The sequence below is a fragment of the Sorex fumeus genome, unplaced genomic scaffold (assembly GCF_029834395.1).
Source record: "Sorex fumeus unplaced genomic scaffold, SorFum_2.1 ptg000095l, whole genome shotgun sequence".
NCBI lineage: Eukaryota > Metazoa > Chordata > Mammalia > Eulipotyphla > Soricidae > Sorex > Sorex fumeus.
In genome coordinates this window covers 14,143,054-14,158,091 of record NW_026606152.1, presented here as the reverse complement: position 1 = coordinate 14,158,091, position 15,038 = coordinate 14,143,054, and the positions used below count along the sequence as shown (strand labels likewise).

Genomic DNA, 15,038 nt, shown 5'->3' with positions numbered 1-15,038 from the left:
GACTGAAATCCAATCACGAACAACTTTGTAAATATGTATATTACTGTGGTTTAATAAAAAAAAGGGAAAAAAATTTCACTGAAAACAAATCAAGGGCCAGAAAAATAGCTCAATGAGCTGAGCATCTGCCTTGCATGTGGGAAGCCAGGATTTGATTCCCAGATCTCTTAGCACAATCAGGAGTAGCTCAAGAGCACAGGGCTTGAAGCTGGCCGAATACCACCAGGGCAGCTCCTAAACCAAAGCCAACACCCCCCCCCCCCCAAAAGCAACCCTATTAAAAATATATCTCTCTATAACATCACTAATAAAGGACACAGTGCAAGTCCATTTTGATCATTGACTCTCTTAAAAAAATATATGCCAATTTTTCTGAAACAAGTATTAGAATCTGTTTAAAGAAGACGTGAGGGGCAAGAGCAATAGCATAGCGGGTAGGGCGTTTGCCTTGCATGCGGCCAACCCAGGTTCGATTCCCAGCATTCCATATGGTCCCCCGAGCACCACCAGGAGTAACTCCTGAGTGCAGAGCCAGGAGTAACCCCTGAGCATCGCCAGGTGTGACCCAAAAAGCAAAAAAAAAAAAAAGGAGGACCTGAAAATCCGTCTACAATCACTTCTACTTCTGTTAGGTATGGTTATTGAAGCACTATTCTAAAATTTGTTTCTATAAAATTTTCTGCCGTTTTCTCATTCAGATGATAAATATTTAGTACAAACAATAAGCCGATTAGATCAGAATAGCCTGGACACCATAAAACTAACCACTAGGGTGAAAGAAAAAGCTTTAATATATTTGTGGGCATTTGATCAAACATAAAAAAAAAATCTGCATATAACTATTTACCGCACTCTGTCCTCCATCACTGATGCAGTAAACTCGAAAACGATAGAAACAGCCTGGATTCAGTCTATCACAAAGATGCTCCCTAGTAGCTCCACTGTATATCATATCCCATTTATTTCCTGCAAGGCGAAGAATTACGTTTAATCAGCTACAAGGTAATGTTTAACAATCTGGTATCATGGACACGGCAGGTATCCTAGTTTCACTAATTAAGCGTTACATAATTCGTTAGAAACAGTTTAATAAGCTCACTGTAGTTTCCTGGAAATGATCTAATTCTCTGTGTGCAGCTTCCTAGACAAATTTGCATAGCCTTATTAATGTGAAATATCTCTGTAACTCTGTACAAAATCTGTCTTTGACTTATAACTTGCTTTTAATTAAACATTTAAAATGTGTTTACTGACTCAGTAATAATACTACAACACACAGAGAATGACCCAATAATAGGAAGTTTAGTCTGAACTAAAAAACATTTTTAGCAGGAAATAGGCCATTTTATAGAAATAAAAGTTGCTATTAAATATGACTTAAGAGTAAAGCACACTAAGCTTGGAATTTATTATTAAAAATAATATGATGCAATCTAAATTTTAGAACACTATTTTATGACACATCTGGGTATAAATCTAACTGAATAAGCTAACCTTCAGAGGACTTTACTTAGTCTAGGTATACTGGAAATAAGCAATATAAACAAATAATGGAATATAAGTATAATTATAGATATACAGCAGTCTTATATTTGATTCACTGTAATTATGGAGATGATAAATAAAAGTGTGTCAAAAGCTTAACTGCTACAAAGGAAAAAAGGTATAAAATATAAAGTCATGACCAGAGGTATGACTCTGGTTATGCTTACCGTTAGGACCTTCTGCCATCTCTACCACGTATTTATTGATGGCTGCCCCTCCATTGTCTTTTGGTGGGTCTATTCAGAGAAGGAGAATAGTTTTAGGCAAAGTACATATAATTTACGAATATCAGGAAACAGAATGCCAAACCAGACTTGAAAAGAAAACAAAATCAAAAACAAGCCCACCTGCAGCGCTTTTTAAAGTAACGGAATTTCATTACAATACCATTTCTCCATTAACTGTATATGAGCTCAATTACTATTTGTTTTAATGGGATGCCAGAGATGCAGCTTAGTAGAAAAGCATGGTTTTGCACACAGAATATCCTGATCTCAGACAATAAAAATGAGCTATCTTCATTTTGCAGGAGAGCCAGGAAAACTCTATTTCCTTTAAAAGCTCAGTGATCTTCCACTATACACAGTGCTAAGCTCCTTTACTACTTCTACAGAAAATCCAAAGATCATTCTATATGAAATCTGAATTGTCAAGTGAATATGGTATGTTTGAGTGCAAAGTGGTAAGTGTGATACAAAGTTGTTCACATGAGTTAAGTCTCTCAATGACTCACTTCTTACTGAACTTAATGAGCTAATAAATTTACTCAAACAAATATGCACATCTTACTTACCCCAAGTTATTTTAAAACTGTGTGAATGTATCTTTCCTTTAACTGAAGGTTTTAAAGGTACCCCTGGTTTATCAGGGCATGTAGTAAACTCTACTACTTCACTTGGATTACTTTTACCTTCAGAGTTGTAAGCAATAACCTGTGATGAGAATACAAAGACATGAATGTTTGATACCTAATTATATTGGCTTAATGAACTCACATAATTAAGTTTTAGATTGCAATAGCTTATGAAAGAACTGCCTGTCTTCAATGGGGACTTGATACACATAATAAGTTTTCTTAGATCTGGGAATACAAGTATAGTATTTTAATATTAAACAGTTATCACAGGAACAAACTATAATCTGCTGATAATTTGGTAGGCTTGCAGCTTATTTTGCCTTTTGTAAAAAAAAATCCTGATTTTTAATGTCCATGATTTGTAATAAAGAGGGCCAGTTCATCTATATTGTACTCAAGTTTGTAAACTCTCAATTGGCTTGTGAAGTCATTAGGGATATTTCTTCAAGACTAATTTGGCTTCTAAAGGTTTCATTTCAAATCTTCAATTGTCATCTGATCAAATAAAATTATATTTTTTATCTTCTCCAGTTCTTTTGGTACTTTTCTTTTTTTTCTTTCTTTTTTTTTATTATTAGTGAAACACCATGAGGTACAGTTGTAGATTTACAAATTTTTGTGCTTGGATTTCGGTCATACCATGATTAAATACCCATCCCTCCACCAGTGCCCATTTTCCACCACCAGGATAATATCCCTCCCTCCCCATCCCCCCCTGTCACTGTGGCAGGGCATTCCCTTTTGTTCTCTCTCCTTTTGGGTATTGTGATCAGCAAAAGAGGCATTGAGTGGCAAACATGTTCAGTCCAGTCTACTTTCAACCTGCATCTCCCCTCCTGGGAGGATCCTCCAAACACCCTCCATTTGGTGTTCCCTTTTCTATCTGAACTGTCCTTTCCCCTAGAATACCCGGCTGGCCTCTAGGCTATGGAGTAATCCTCCTGGTGTTGATCTCAGTTATTCTTGGGTATTAATCTCATATTTTGTTATTTTATATCCCCCAGATGAATGCAATCTTTCTATGTCTATCCCTCTCTTTCTGACTCATTTCGCTTAGCGTGATACTTTCCATATTGTTCTTTTGGTACTTTTCAATCTTGGCCTTGGAGAGTGCCAACTTTTCACAGCTTGTTTTTCATTATCCATCTGGCATAGGAACCTTCAGATCATCAAACTTTTCAAAACCACCAATCAAGCCAGACTTTGTCACATTGGCCATGTAAACTCAGATAATGGTGGTTAGTTTCTCAAGAAGTTTGTTTTACTTTAAAAATATTCGTTTCAGTGACCAGAATACAAAGACAGTCTACAGAACGGGAAAGGATATTCATCTAATACCCATCTGATAAGGGGTTAATATCAAGGATATACAAGGCACTGGCTGAACTCTACAAGAAAACATCCAATCCCATCAGAAAATGGGGCGATGAAATGAACAGAAACTTTCTCAAAGAAGAAATCCGAATGGCCAAAAGGCATATGAAAAAATGCTCTTCATCACTAACCAGGAAGATGCATATCAAAACAACAATGAGATATCATCTCACACCACAGAGACTGGCCCACATCCAAAAGAACAAAAACAATCAGTGTTAAAGTGGATCTGGGGAGAAAGCGACTCTCCTTCACTGCTGGTGGGAATGCCAACTGGTTCAGTCCTTTTGGAAAACAATATGGACGTTTCTCAAAAAATTAGAAATTGAGCTCCCATTTGACCCAGCAATGCCACTTCTGGGAATATATCCCAGAGATGCAAAAAAGTACGGTAGAAATTATATCTGCACTTGTATGTTCATTGCAGCACTGTTTACAATAGCCAGAATCTGGAAAAAATCCGAATGCCCTAGAACAGATGACTGATTAAAGAAACTTTGGTATATCTACACAATGGGATACTATGCAGCTGTCAGAAAAGATGAAGTCATAAAATTTGCATATAAGTGGACTGACATGGAGACCATCGTGTTAAATGAAATGAGTCAGAAAGAGAGGGACAGACATAGAAGGAATCCACTCATTTGTGGAATATAAAGTAACATAATGGGAGACTAATACCCAAGGATAGTAGAGATAAGGACCGGGAGAATTGATCCACGGCTTGGAAGCCAGCCTCATATGCTGGGGGAAAAGGCAGCTAAGATAGAGAAGGGACCACCAGGTAAAGGCTGCTTGCTTGGGGGGCTCGCTTGGATGAAAGATGTGTGCTGAAAGTAGACTATAGACCAAACATGATGGCCACTTAATATCTGTATTGTACACCATAACACCCAAAAGGAGAGAATAAAAGGGAATGTGCCTGCCACAGAGGTGCGGCGGGGGGGCAGGGGGATAGGGGGACGGGGAAGGGGTGGCAGGAGGATACTGGGAATACTGGTGGTGGAGAATGGAAACTGGTGGAGCGATGGGAATTCGATCATTGTATGACTGAAACATAAGCACAAAAGTTTGTAAGTCCAGCAAGCATCATCCTCAATGGGGAAAAACTGAGAGCCTTCCCTCTAAGATCAGGGACGAGACAGGGATGCCCACTCTCTCCACTGCTGTTCAATATAGTACTGGAAGTACTTGCAATAGCGATTAGGCAGGAAAAAGATATTAAGGGCATTCAGGTAGGAAAGGAAGAAATCAAGCTCTCACTATTCGCAGATGATATGATACTCTACTTAGAGAACCCAATAACTTCCACCAAAAAACTCCTAGAAACAATAGACTCGTATAGTAAAGTTGCAGGTTATAAAATCAATACCCAAAAGTCCATGGCTTTCCTATACGCAAACAGTGAGAGAGAAGAAAGCAACATGAAAAAAACAATCCCATTCACAATTGTGCCCCAGAAAATCAAGTACCTAGGAATCAGCTTAACTAAGGAAGTAAAGGACCTGTACAAAGAAAACTACAAAACGCTACTTCAGGAAATAAAAGAGGACATGAGGAAATGGAAAGATATCCCCTGCTCATGGGTCGGGAGACTTAACATTGTCAAAATGGCAATACTACCGAAAGCATTGTATAAATTCAATGCAATCCCTATAAGGATACCCATGACATTCTTCAAAGAAATGGAGCAAACACTCTTGAAATTTATATGGAACAATAAGCCCCCACGAATAGCTAAAGCAATTCTTGGGAAAAAGAAAATGGGAGGAATCAACCTCCTGAACTTCAAACTGTACTACAAAGCAGTAATAATTAAAACAGCATGGTACTGGAACAAAGGCAGAACTGCAGACCAATGGAACAGGGTTGAATACACTGACATCTCTCCTCAATCATATGCTCATCTAATCTTTGATAAAGGTGCAAGTAATGTGAAGTGGAGTAAGGAAAGCCTCTTTAATAAATTGTGTTGGCATCACTGGACGGCTACATGCAAAAAAATAGGCTCAGAACTCTGCCTAACACCATGTACAAAAGTAAGATCAAAATGGATTAAAGACCTCAACATCAGACCAGAAACCATAAGGTACATTGAAGATAAAGTTGGCAAAACCCTGCATGACATTGAAGCTAATGGTATCTTCAAAGATGCCACGCCACTGGCCGAGCAAGTGAAAACAGAGATAGATAAATGGGACTATCTTAAACTAAGAAGCTTCTGCACCTCCAAAGAAACAGTGACCAAAATACAAATACAGTCTACAGAATGGGAAAGGATATTCACCGAATACACATCTGACAAGGGGTTGATATCCAGGATATACAAAATACTGGTTAAACTCCACAAGAAGAAAACATCCAACCCCATCCAAAAATGGGGCAATGAAATGAACAGAAACTTTCTCAAAGAAGAAATCCGAATGGCAAAAAAGCACATGAGAAAATGCTCTACATCATTAATCATCAGTGAGATGCAGATCAAAACCACAATGAGATACCATCTCACACCTCAGAGACTGGCCCACATTCAAAAGAACAAAAGCAACCGATGCTGGCGTGGATGTGGCGAGAAAGGGACACTCCTTCACTGTTGGTGGGAATGTCCACTGGTTCAGCCCTTCTGGAAAACAGTATGGACGATTCTCAAAAAATTAGAAATTGAGATCCCATTTGACCCAGCAATACCACTCCTGGGAATATATCCCAGAGAGGCAAAAATGTATAGTCGAAGTGACATCTGCACTTGTTTGTTCATTGCAGCACTCTTTACAATAGCCAGAAACTGGAAGAAACCTGAATGCCCAAGAACAGATGACTGGTTAAAGAAACTTTGGTACATCTACACAATGGAGTACTATGTAGCTCTTAGAAAAGATGAAGTCATGAACTTTACATACAAGTGGTACAATATGGAAAGTATCATGCTAAGCGAAATGAGTCAGAAAGAGAGGGATAGACATAGAAAGACTGCATTCATCTGGGGGATATAAAGTAACAAAGTATGAGATTAATACCCAAGAATAGCTGAGATCAGCACCAGGAGGATTACTCCATTACTTAGAGGCTAGCCGGGTATCCTAGAGGAAAGGGCAGTTCAGATAGAGAAGGGAGCACCAAATAAAGGATGCTTGGAGGATCCTCCCAGGAGGGGAGATGCATGTCGAAAGTAGACTATGGACTGAACATGTTTGCCACTCAATGCCTCTTTTGCAGACCACAACACCCAAAAGGAGAGAGAGAACACAGGGGATTGCCCTGCCACAGAGACAGGGGGGATGGGGGGATGGGGGTGGGAGGGATATTATCCATGGTGGTGGAAAATGGGCACTGGTGGAGGGATGGGTATCTGATCATTGTATAATTGAAACCAAAGCACAAAAAATTGTAAATCTACAACTTTAAAAAAAATAAAATAAAATAAAGGGAAAAAAAAAAGAAAAAAAAGTTTGTAAGTCTGTAACTGTACTTCATGGTGAGTCATTAAAAAATTTAAAAAAATTTGTTCTTTTTTTAAAGAAGACATACACACATTCTTTGATTTTTTTTCAGAAAATAAAGATTAATGACCTCTCTTTCCATTGAATTATATTTGCTGACTTACTTCTAACAGGATATGGCAGATATGATTGTGTGTGTTAATTTCCTATTGAGAAACCACGTGGTGAGGAACTAATGGCTATGAGCAAAAGTGAGTGAGGAATGGAAAGTTAGGTTTCAGAGACTCTCTAGGTATCATACAGAACTACAAGATGAGAGAATAGCCTGAAAGCAGATATATACTGAATATATTTGGACACTTATTATTCAGGACAAATCAGAGATGACAAAAAAAAATCCAAGGTAACAAGGAAAAAATAGCAAAGACTCAACTGTTAAGTTTGAGAAGAGGATATACCAAAAACTAAGGGCTAATTTGGGGATACTTAAGAGTAGGGGGGAAAAAACCACTTTCACAGATGCTGACCTATCAAGAATGAAAGAGAAACTAAAGGATTCTGATTGTTCTGATTTGTTTTTAACCTATGAAAAAGTGAAAAGTACCTATGCGTTCAATTATTTTCAAGAATCCAGGAAACAACACACCCATTTTTTCCCCCGGAAGTGTAGGCTCATAAGGATAGGTCAACAGTCCCCGAAATTAAATCTTTCTTTAAAAAATTTGTATACCACAAGGACTTAATGCAGAACCCAGCAGCTTGGAGCAGAAAAGTGAACGGACTCTGCATTGATCCAGGCCATCAAGTCTGCCGGAGGGGAAAGGGTGTTGCCCCATTCGCCCTCTCCTCTTTGGAAAGAAAGATGGCGGCCACATGGGAGCCTTGTGGACAGCAGGTATGAGCCGGGAGTGTGGGGGCGACTAAAACCTCATGGGAAGGGGGGCGTTTCGGTTCGCCCTTCACGCCCTACCGAGGCCACCGGTTGCCCCCCGCGAGCGGCTCTCCAGCACGGCCAGGACTCCAGAACACAGAAACCAATTTCTTAACTATCTGACTTTCAGTAGAAATACTTCCAGGGTCAATAGGTAAAAGAGCAGAAATCCAAAACCAACATTTAATTCTTGAACCCAGCCGTAGAAAGCAAATCACTTCACAATGCTTTTTCAGCATGTCTGATTTGGGGGGGGGTAAACTCTAAATAATAGTGGTGAATCTTTTATTGAAACAATGAATCTAATCAAAGCAGATAGAGTGTTAACTAGAATTCATCTGCTTCACAGGGACGGGGAGGGGTGGGGGGTGGGGTTTTATTGGGGTTCTTCATGGTAAAAAATAAGTATTGGTAAAGGGAAATGTGTTTGATATTTGCATGACTGAGACATAAACCTGAAAGCTTTGTAACCTTTCCCACAGTGATTCAATAAATAAATTAAAAAAAAAAAAAATTTGTATACCAGGTCCTAACCTGGCTTTAAGGCAACCATTTGATTAAACTGGCATTTTATTTTTGGTGCTTGTTTATCTCTCTGTATTTTAAATAATTTTTATTTTCATTTTTCTCTCTGTTCTTGAATTTTACACTGTTCTAATTTTAGTATTTTGAAAATCTAGAATTCTTGGTATTGGGTAAACAATCTACTAGAATTCACTTTTAGTTACATTCCCAATCGTTTCTTCACAAGTAATATTATACTATCTAGTCCCTACTTTCTGAATGAAAGTTTTTTACTGCCTTCTTTTATGAGTGTTACAAGATTTTTTTAAAAAAGATTTTTATTTTGACCTATTTGCTTGAAAGAGAAGCCTACACTGTCAAGCTATAAAAGCAACACTGAGACAGAAACAGGATTCAGTGATTTAACCTGCCCTCTGCTGGCACCCAGCATCTGGCAGATTAACAGTAGAAGTCTGAGCAACTAGAAACGTTTGTTAAGACATTATTTTATATTTCCTAGTAGTTTTAATTTTCCTCAAAACCAGAGGTTTTTAAATTTAAGCACGTATCATCAGCTGGAAGTTCTGCTACAGAGACAAAGTATATCGTGCTTATGCCTCACCCTCAGAATATCTGATTCAGTTCTAGGGTCTGGGGTCTAGGGGCAGATGGGTTGGCAGATAATTTACATATAAAAACCCCTACCAGCTGATGCTGGTAGAATGAGTTGGTGACCACATTTTGAGAATCACTGCTCAAGATCTTATTGCTATCTTGTTTGCTATTAGTAAACTAGAGGTAGGGGCACGTTGTTTTAGCCTCAGTTACCTGGGGAGTCATTTTATGAGCAGCCTATTTTCTTCTTGAGTATTCTTACAATATTGCATGCATTCTGAGAGCCACTGCCACAGGAAAAAAATAATTATTTCTGTTTTGTTTTTGGATCACACTCAGTGATGCTCAGGGAATCATGTGATTGAACTGAACTTAACTTTTGCACAAGCAAAGCACGGGCACCAATGGGTAACAATTTATTCAGTTATTTCCTGGTCTATGAATCACAAAGGAGTGAGGCATATACTTGGTTTTAACAGAACAAAACAAAGAGAGTACTTTGAATGGCTTTCAAAGCTTACCTTAAATTTATATTTTGTACTACGTCTGAGATTTTTCACTGTGTAAGCAAGATCTTCGCCATCATACTTAGGCTTAAAACCATATCCCTGGAAAAAGAAAACAAACCATTAAATTTTTGACCACACAGAACAGTGCTCTGGGCTTACTCCTAGCGCTATGCTCAAAGGTCACTCTTGGTGGGGCTCAGGGAAAGATATGGGGTGCCAGGAATCAAACTGGGGTCAACTGCATGAAATACAAGGGCGCTACCCTCGATACTACCTCTCTGAACTCATTCACTAGATTTCTGACAAGAGAAATATGGAAAGACTATAGTCCTCTCTGCTGAGTAAATATGCAAAGTGCTGTTGTGGATAACACTTGTTTTGATGGCCCCTGGGTGAAATACAACAATCCCCACACTTTTCTCTAAGAAGACTTTTTTCTAGCTTTCTTAGCAGATTTTTTTAACAATACAGAGTATATTATTCTGGTTCTGCTTTGGGGTAGGGACTAGGATTTGGGATGGAAACATTCGAAATATGGTGGTGGGAAGGTGTAATGGTGGTGGGACTGGTGTTTGAATATTAAATGTAATCAAATATTGTGAACTACTTTATAAAATAAAAAAATTGAAAAGAAAACATGGTACATATATACAATGGAATACTATGCAGAAATAAGAAAATAAGAATTCAGGGGCTGGAGCAATAATGTAGTGGGTAGGATGTTTACTTCGCATGCAGCCAGCCTGAGTTTGACCCCCAGCATCCCATATGGTCCTCCCAGTAATGCTGGGAGTGATCCCTGAGCACAGAGCCAGGAGTAAATTCTGAGCATCATTAGGTGTAGCCCCCAAACAAAACAACAATTAAAAAAAAAGAAAGAAAAGACAAAATCATGAAATTTGCCACTACATGGATAAATCTGGAGCCTATCATGCTGAGTGAAGTTAGTCAGAAGACGGACAGATAAAAAATGATATGTGAAATATAAAGAAACAAAGAAAAAGAGTAACAAATGCCCAGAGGTAACTGAACCAGAGATCTAGTCTACAAAATGGAGCCTACCATTTTATGTGATGGTGTGAAAGTGGGGTCAGGGGGGACAGGCTTAGGGCTGGGAAATGGGCTTAGGTGTGGGACACTGAGGCAATGGTGGATGAGGTGGACATTCTGGAGGAGGGATGGTATTGGAGGACTGTATGCAAGAAACCCTGTCATTAACACTATTGTAAATCATGGTAACTAAAATAAAATGAAAAACAAAAACAAAAACAAAAACAAAGTGAAGGGCTGGAAAGGTAGTACAGACATTAAGATGCTTGTTTTGCATGTGGCTGGCCCCAATACAATCCCTAGCACTGCCTGGTCCTCCAAGTACCACTGAGAAAGACCCCGTTATATGGAGCGCTGGAAACAGCAGTGCCAGGTGTGGCTCAAACTCCCACTTCTCTAAGCCTCCCCCAAAAGTGAAAAAAATTGAGATATAAATAACATACCATAAGACTTAATTTAAGATATTGCCAAGGGTCTGCCCTGGGACTCTCGCATGCAAAACCTGTACTCCGACTCTTTAAGCTGATACCTTACACCATTCAATACTGAATCCACATTAATTTATAAGTTTTTTTCCTGTACACTTCCCCCGTCTTTGGTTTCATTCACTAATATACTATCTCTCTGATTCTCCCTTTATTCAGTTAAATAGAATCATTTTACATGGCGTTTCATAGTTACGTTCTTGACAGATGACTTCAAGGCTAATGTTATGGCGTCATGTATCCCATTCCTCTATAGGGCATATCCCATAATAGATAACAGTTTCTTTCTTTCTTTCTTTCTTTCTTTCTTTCTTTCTTTCTTTCTTTCTTTCTTTCTTTCTTCTTTTTTAAAGTTTTGGAGCCATACCTCCCAGTATTCTGGCTACTCACTGCTCTGTCAGGGAGTCTCTCCCAGCAGTGCTCAGGGTTCAATGTAGATTAAATTCAGGCTCCGACATGCAAGCATGTGTTCAAGCTGTCTAGTACACCACATTTTCTTTATCAATTTAATAGTTGATGAACATCTGGCTTTCCATTTCTTTTATAATTCACAGTCACAGTCCTCCCGTTGTTCATCGATTTTGCTCGAGCGGGCCCAGTAACGTCTCCATTGTGAGACTTTGTTGTGACTGTGTTTGGCATATCGAATACATCACGGGGAGCTTGCCAGGCTCTGCCATGTGGGTGAGATACTCTCGGCAGCTTGCCAGGCTCTCTGAGAGGGGCGGAGGAATCGAACTCGAGTCGGCCATGTTGGCTGTGTGCAAGGCAAACGCCCTACTGTTGTGCTATCACTCCAGCCCTCTTTTATAATTATGCTGCTATAAACATTTTTTGATAATAATGCTGCTATAAACATTTATGTACATTTTGTATGAATATACATTTTTACATGCCTGCTTTCTCCAGTCTCTGGTGACTCAGGGATCACACCCATAAGCCGCATCCTGCCGGCACCAGATACTCTCATCAGCCACCCTCCAGAACTCACGGATGCTCCTCCCAGATGGGAGTATAAAAGGACGCTCCCAGAATCATGCCACCGGACTCTGAGCCAGGCTGTGGGGTGGGTGAGAGCCCTCCCCACCCCAAGGGACCCAACCCTGGCAGCGGACCTCCACTGCCCAACCACTGCCACATTCCAGGCCACTTTCTGGACTGCACAGCCGCAATGCGGCCTCATGACACATTATTAGACACTTTCTACTCATTTATGCCTTTCAGGAAGCCCAGAAAGCTACAGAGAGTATCCCGCCTGCACAGGCAGAACTTGACAAGCTCCCTGTGGTGTATTCGATATGCCAAATACAGTAACGACAGTAAGTCTCATTCTCCTGACCCTGAAAGAGCCTCCAACCATTGGGAAAAGATGAGTAAGAAGAGGCTGCTAAAATCTCTGGGCTGGGAGGAACAGAAATGTTACTGGTGCCCGCTTGAGTAAATTGATGACCACCAGGATGACAGTGATACAATGATACATTTTAATTCTCATACTGCTTTTGGACAACCTGGTTTCAATCCCCAGCATTCCAAACGGTCACCCAAGCCCACATGGAGTGACCGCCGAGAACTTAACACAACCACAAGTAAACCTCGAGAATCACTAGGTATGGCCAAATGTGTGTGTGTGTGTGTGTGTCTGTCTGTCTGTCTGTGTAAAAGTTAACAATCCATTAGCTCCATTATATTTTCAAGCTGGAGCGATAGCATAGCGGGTAGGGTTGCATGAGGCTGACCCGGGTTTGATTCCTCCAGCCCTCTCAGAAAGCCCAGCAAGCTACTGAGAGTATCCTGCCCACATGGCAGAACCTGGCAAGCTCCCCATGGCATATTCAATATGCCAAAAACAGTAACAAGTCTCACAATGGAGACGTTACTGGTGCCTGCTTGAGCAAATCGACGAACAATGGGAGGACAGTGCTACAGTGCAGTGCTACTGCTTTTGCATGTTTCTCAAGTTATACAATTAATTATAGTCTACTAAAAGTTACCCTATTTTTCAGCTACATTAAAAAAAACTATTGGGGGTCGGAATGATAGTATAGCAGGGAGGGCGTTTGTCTTGAACACGGCCAACCCGGGTTCAATCCCCGGCATCCGATATGATCCGCCAGCAACGCCATGAGTAATTAATTCCTGAATGCAGAGCTGGAGTAACCCCTGAGCATTGCTGGGTGTGACCCAAAAAAAAGGTAAAGAAAAAAATCTATTACTGAGGCACTACCATTTACAAAGACGTTCATAATAGTGTTGCAGGCAAAAAATGTTCCACACCAATGCTAACTTCCCTTCCTCAATATTCCTAGATTCCCTCGCACCCCTCTGCCTACCCCCTATTTAACATGCTCACAAATTCTCTATATAAAAATTTTTAAATAGGGGCTACTCCTATTAAAGAGGTACCTGAGGGTACTAGAGTCCTTTCTGATGCCAGGGGCCACAAGGGTCATACCCAACAGTGCTTCAGGAAGCACTAGGTGCTAGAAATCAAACTCATCCAACATGCAAAGCGTGTCCTCTTACAATTTATGCTATGTTCCTGACCTCAAAAATACTTGTTATTTTTTAAGGATCTTTCCTGGACCTCAAGGGACTTAGGGGCCACTTTCAGCAATACTAAATGAGCAGGTCAGACTACAGTACTACTTGGGCCCTGCTGTGCCAGAGACCACCAAGGTGACCCCACTGGTGCTCACTGGACTCTAGGGCTACACCAAGTTCAGGCTGTAAAGTGCTAAGGAACTGAACCCAGGTTGCTCTTACATGTGCCCTAATCCCTGTGCGGTCTCTCTCCACTCCTTCTGTTTTTAGATATTAATCCTATTATTGCACACTGTATATTGTAGTCTACTGACTTACAGTACAGCATACACAACATCCTGTGTGTACTAGGTGATAAAAATGACCATTTGATTACCTTAACTGCGATAATCTCTTACTGTAGTAGTCTAAAAGTGAACTTGTAATAATTTAAGGTGTACCTGAGCCATCTCTGGATCAATAACAAACCAAAATGTTTTAAATACTCCATTTTAGACAGAAAGTCATACTTACTGAAGTTTCTTCCTCCATCTCTAAAATGTAAGAAATTCCTTCATCTGATGGTGTTCCTGAGGGTTTACTCCACTGTAAGGATAACCAAGTAACCCCGGCCTTAGTTAAGACAGGACTTGCAGGCATTGAAGGGGCACAGCCTGAGGTATAATATAAGATTTCTTCACTAAATCCACTGTTGAAACAAATGGTTTTGAACAAAGAATTGAAGTCATTTTTATATAGCTAAACATTTCCTTTAAATTAAATATAAAGTATAATATTTGATTTGACTTTTTAAAAATTTTATTTTTATGAACTTGTTCACAATAATTTATTACATTTAATACATTTAATATACAATACCAATCCCACCATCATTACACCTTCCCACCACCATAGTAATCAGGTCAGATACCCACAAGTTAATTAGTATTCTTTTAGTATTGCAGTTTATTTTTAGATTCTAAAATCTTTATCTTAATCAATGAAAAAAAGATGTGTGTGTATATATATGTATACACATACATTAGCTTACAGAAAAAGGTATGAGAACAAACTTTTCTATGGATATAAATTTATACCTCTATGCAATGTCATTTATAGGTAATAATACCCACAACTTCTAATTACGTAATTACCCGTCTCCATAAGGATAGCAGAGATACCTCACAAACTTCAATGTGACTCTTTCAG

The 15,038-nt window shown here is 39.6% G+C and overlaps 1 protein-coding gene across 2 annotated transcripts in view; it reads right to left on the bottom strand.

The window, feature by feature from the left end:
- The window catches only part of FNDC3A (fibronectin type III domain containing 3A), a 129,302-nt gene that overhangs the window by 21,264 nt on the left and 93,000 nt on the right, over positions 1-15,038 (bottom strand). For both annotated transcript variants that reach the window (XM_056132756.1, XM_056132757.1), the window contains 5 exons: positions 14,364-14,538; positions 9,787-9,873; positions 2,339-2,477; positions 1,713-1,781; positions 848-966 (listed from right to left, as the gene is read on the bottom strand). In XM_056132756.1, the coding sequence (XP_055988731.1) occupies positions 848-966; positions 1,713-1,781; positions 2,339-2,477; positions 9,787-9,873; positions 14,364-14,538 (589 nt within the window). The remainder of the gene's footprint in view (positions 1-847; positions 967-1,712; positions 1,782-2,338; positions 2,478-9,786; positions 9,874-14,363; positions 14,539-15,038) is intronic.